The following is a 4,954-nucleotide window of genomic DNA, read 5'->3' as shown; positions in this document are numbered from 1 at the left end:
CTCTCTCTCTCTCTCTAAATCCATTTTTCCGGAGTTTGGACGTAACAAGAGGGTTGAGAGAGAGAGAATTTACCGTATAATTAAACAAACAGCGAGTAGGTACTAGGCTATAAGGTCCAATTATCTTATGTAAAGAAAATCATTTTTGAAATTTTTACTGAATCATCTCTGTCGTTTTCTTTGAATTATCATTAATTTTTAAGTCATCTTTTTCAAAGCGAGTATATTGCAGATGTTTTATCAGAAAAAAAGGTTATTGATTACATTTGATTGATATTTTCCAACAATCGTATTATTCATATGCAATCAAGTATAGAACCTATTCAAATTGTGTGCAGATTGACTGCTGCGTTACGCATTGACGTTTAATGTAAATGCAATGAGCATAAAGTTGACATCAAAATTCCATGATTGTCTGAAATTGAAATATTATCGGCGGTGATAGAATCGATACAGCAACGCGTCAGTAAGTGAATCGAATTTATTGCTATTTGTGCGGATTGTGCGAAGTACAAATGGTAACGATACGAGCGGTGTTTCTTTTCCGTTTTTGTTCACATGAGTTCGACAAAGCACAATGTGGACAACGGTTTGGTAATCGTTAAATATGTCCGTTTATCATTCGATATTACGAATCATCAATTTTACGGGCATACACCCAATATCTGATGACAAATATATTTTGATATAGGTTACACATTAAAAGACATCTGTTATTGTCATTTATATGTATAACCAAAGGTGCGTACATATTGTACATGATATATCCAATCGAAGCCAAAAAATTACATATTATCATTAAAGGAATTCTAAAGTCGTTTGTATTATCGAATAAACAATATAATTTTTGTATAACAATTAATAGTTCTTTCCTTTTTCATAGATTTGAAAATCCTTTTCCATGACTTTAAAGTATATGCATTAATATATGTCTGCAAAGTGGAGTTTATGCCGAGAATATCAAAAAATTTCAAAAAATTGAAACTTTCTTTACTATTTCTTAATTCAAAATGACGCTTTAGAGTTGTCACATCGTAACTCTAGATTCGATGTTATTGTCGACTAGTCGATTATTGATAAGTTATCGATAATTTCAAATCTATGTATTTATAAGTTTTTTAATTCAACTTTACTTGATGTGTCACTAATGTTGAGAAAAATAATTTTAATATAGTTAGAAAAAGTTTGTGCTCACAACACATTTCACATGTCTCAAACGATCCATTCAAATTTTTGTGTTAATTTAACGTAAAATGAATACGTTAAAGAATAACACATATTTTTATTATAGTGAAAATAAGAATAGTTGTCATATAATAAACTAAAAATAGCTACGTAAAAAGTTAAATTATATATAATAACTAAACAATATTTATTATTATTTGAAAAATACGAACAATTTTTGTATATGTAGTTAACTTTAGTAAAACATTTGATTAACCTTATTTGAAAAACTGAAGATTAATTAAATTTTTATTTCAAATTACTCTTAACTTTTATCTTTATTAGCACTTAAAACAGTAAGTATATTCACATGCTTCGGCTGCATCCTAGTTGTTCTATCTGAAAGAATTTGTCCAGCTTTTGAAGAAACTCTTTCACTTGGAAGAGACTGATATAGCTAGTATACATAAGCACTGTAATACAATTTGCTCTAAATGCTTGAGATAATTTCTCATTCCTTCTGTCATCCACCATGTAAGTGGATTATAATACGTTTCCTATGAATTATTTTGAAATGTAAGTACCTACAATCATTTTTTTTACAATCTAAGGAAGAATGGGGCATATAGTTGGACACCTAAGAGAAAAATTAAATAAAATTATTCTTATCAATTAATCAAAGTCTTTATTCAAAAGGTACTCCAGTTCTTTATCTTTAAATTACAGTAATTAATATTCATATATATTATCAATACAAACTGTAATTTTAAATAAAAAACAAAACTTTTACCGTAGGGAATTATTTGCTGCCATGTGAGGTAATACCGAACAAATTTCGTTTTTTGTTTAAAATTATAGTTTATGTTAATACAAATGTTAATTATTGTAGTTTAAAGTTGATATCCCTTAAATAAAGACTTCTATAATTGATAAACAATCACCGATTCTATTTAACATTTCCCTTAGATATTCACAATCTCTTCTACGTAAAAATCATCAAAACCATATAATAATATTTTGGTTCAGTGTAATAATGTTTATATAAAAATAATGATTAATAAAAAAAAATTTGTTATGAAATCTTTATTTGTAAATTACAATTTAATTTCCTAAAGATAAGCATATACTACAAAATAACAATGTTAATTTAAAGAAATATATTTATTAGATATAAATTTGATATAAAAAGTTTGTTGTATAAAGCCTAGTTTAGAATTCGAAGTTTTAATATTGATTTTAACAATTTAATATTGATTATTAAATAATGCAATTTTTTAATCTAATATTCTATCTTACTTTAATATTACAAGAAAGCAATGAAAAAGGTTTAATTTATCATTATTAAATTGATTATCAGTTTAATTTTTGATATTACTATTCTAATTTCAGTTATTGGTGAGTTTATCAAATAAATCAAATTAACAATAAGACAAATTAAATTAAAAAATCCTATATTTGGTCAAAGCGGATCTTAATGCTAAGTATTTCCGTGTGAATTTATGTACGATTAATTACCGCGCGTTGAAAATTTTTTCTTGAAATACAATTATGAGCAGAACCATAGTTGTAATATTATTTCTTAAATTGGCAAATAATTTAATAATTTTTTATGCTAATGATTTATACGGAAATGTATATTGAAGCGTCGTTAACAACACTTCTAATCGTGACAACATTTGCTTCATATATAAGATGTGCAATCTGTACGAAATTATAACAGTTCTTAAACTAATAGTTTGTATAAGAAACAACGTGCAGTTCTTAGAATTAAACTTTGATGTTTAATTAAAACGTTATTGTATACAAAAATTTATATGTATATGAGATATTGATATAGTGATGTGTCAGTGTAAACGTAAATCGTCTGTGTGTACTTACACTATAACTAATCATCTTTGGGATACCCTTAAATGCGAAAGCAATATTGTTTATTAATAATTTTCAATTAACAAATATCTATCAAGCTTTCCTGGGGAAAAATATTTTCATATCATTTCATATCTTTAAAAATTTATCATATTCTAAATTTATAAAGATTTCTGAAAAAAAAATTATTTATATTTTTTCAGATTCTATAAGAGTTTTCTTTAGAATTTCTAGAATAAGAAATCTTGTAATAGAAAACGTAGAATATTTCAGAATTCATATATAAAGATTTTTAGAAAAAATACGTAGAAAAATACTTTCTTACTTTTGAAGTGTTCTAATTCGTATAAAAAATCGAACAAATTTTTTAAAAGGTTATGAAATTGTATAGAAATTCTGAAAAATTTTGAAATTTCCATAAGAAATATGAATTATTTAAAAATTCTAAAAATAATATCCACCAAGATGATTTTTCAGTTATCATTATTATTGTTTGTTACAAGAATTATAATTTATTAACAATTTATTCATATCTTAGAAATAGCATATTTTTTTATAAATGAATAATTTTATTTTTTTTATAATTGATATATGTAGACAGATATAAAATGTTATTGAATATGGAAAGCTAATCGTATCTATATTATTTATTTAAATTTTACATGATTTTTCATCAGTTTGTTTAATTGCTGTATCTTTCTATATAGGTTCTATAGGTCGAGTAAACGAAACTGCAGGAAAGTAATATCAACCAATAATGAGATCTTCTTATCGATATACTTACAGGCATAACGTCGTCCCGGTGGTTTACGGAAGCGCCAACTATAGTCAGTTCGCACCGCCGAATTCCTACGTGAATGCTTTAGACTTCGAGAGTCCGAAGGAGCTTGCCGCGTACTTGAAATATCTCTCTCAGGATCTACAGCGATATCAAAGCTTTCTACAATGGAAGAAATATTATCGAGTCAGAGGAGGGACAAAGCGGGCTGTTTGTACCCTTTGTGAGATGCTGCATAAGCAGAAAAAGCCAAAACTGTATTCGGATTTATCCGATTGGTATGCCAAAGATAAATGTACTATCCAGACGTTTTTGAAAAATGACACCTATAAATACGCCACGAAACATACGATAATGAATTACGAACAGAAACAAGGACCGGATTATAAAGCTGAAACATGGAAACGTTAATAATGTATTCAAATAAAATGTTTAAAAGGAAAATATCCTGGGACCAATTAAACTTAAACATTAATTGTAAATCGACGTGATTCTGGACATAAAAAAAAATATATATATAAGGTATAATTAGTAACATTCTTTTTTCGTTACATTAGTTTCAACTTCTGTATTATTGATCAGAATTGTAACATAAATACTTTTCGAATCCATCTTGTTACTATCAAATTGAATAGGACTTTGCGGAAATGTATCAGTGGTAGATCTGATTTATCTTAGTTTCAGAAACTCTGATTTGAATACATAGTTAAGCTTCTATACGTGATGATAAGATATCCTCATCTATTATCCTATTATGTATATTGAACGTTTCTAAGTCTTTAACAAGGTGAACGACGGTGCAGCGCTTCGACGTTTGACTTATACATCACTGATAGGTCATTAGGCTGAGGATATGTAGTACATCAATATATTCACTACTTGCTTGATTAGTCAAGATCAAAGCGGCTAAGCTTCATCGCCCTAGCACTACTATATTCCGAGAGTTCGAGGAAGACAGATGTGATTTGCTGATTGCTTCACATCCGTAGAGAAAATCAGCTTTTGAAAATTATTATTGAAAATTCTAACGGTAATGTATTAGACTGAATAAATATAAAACATATATTTGTATAAAAGACTGACGTTAATTCTATCAAGAAGTTATTTACCAAGAAACAATGTTTTTGTAATATTTTATTCAATATT

At 27.1% G+C, this 4,954-nt stretch overlaps 1 protein-coding gene across 2 annotated transcripts in view; it reads left to right on the top strand.

Annotated features, from left to right (window-relative positions):
* The window catches only part of LOC108755194 (alpha-(1,3)-fucosyltransferase C-like), a 17,934-nt gene extending 13,610 nt beyond the window's left edge, over positions 1–4,324 (top strand). For both annotated transcript variants that reach the window (XM_018498087.1, XM_018498080.1), the window contains exon 3: positions 3,817–4,324. In XM_018498087.1, the coding sequence (XP_018353589.1) occupies positions 3,817–4,219 (403 nt within the window). In that variant the 3' untranslated portion in view covers positions 4,220–4,324. The remainder of the gene's footprint in view (positions 1–3,816) is intronic.
* The last annotated feature ends 630 nt before the right edge of the window (positions 4,325–4,954 follow it).

The sequence above is a fragment of the Trachymyrmex septentrionalis genome, unplaced genomic scaffold (genome assembly GCF_001594115.1).
Source record: "Trachymyrmex septentrionalis isolate Tsep2-gDNA-1 unplaced genomic scaffold, Tsep1.0 scaffold122, whole genome shotgun sequence".
NCBI classification, from domain to species: Eukaryota; Metazoa; Arthropoda; class Insecta; order Hymenoptera; family Formicidae; genus Trachymyrmex; species Trachymyrmex septentrionalis.
This window is presented reverse-complemented; position numbering and strand designations above follow the sequence as displayed.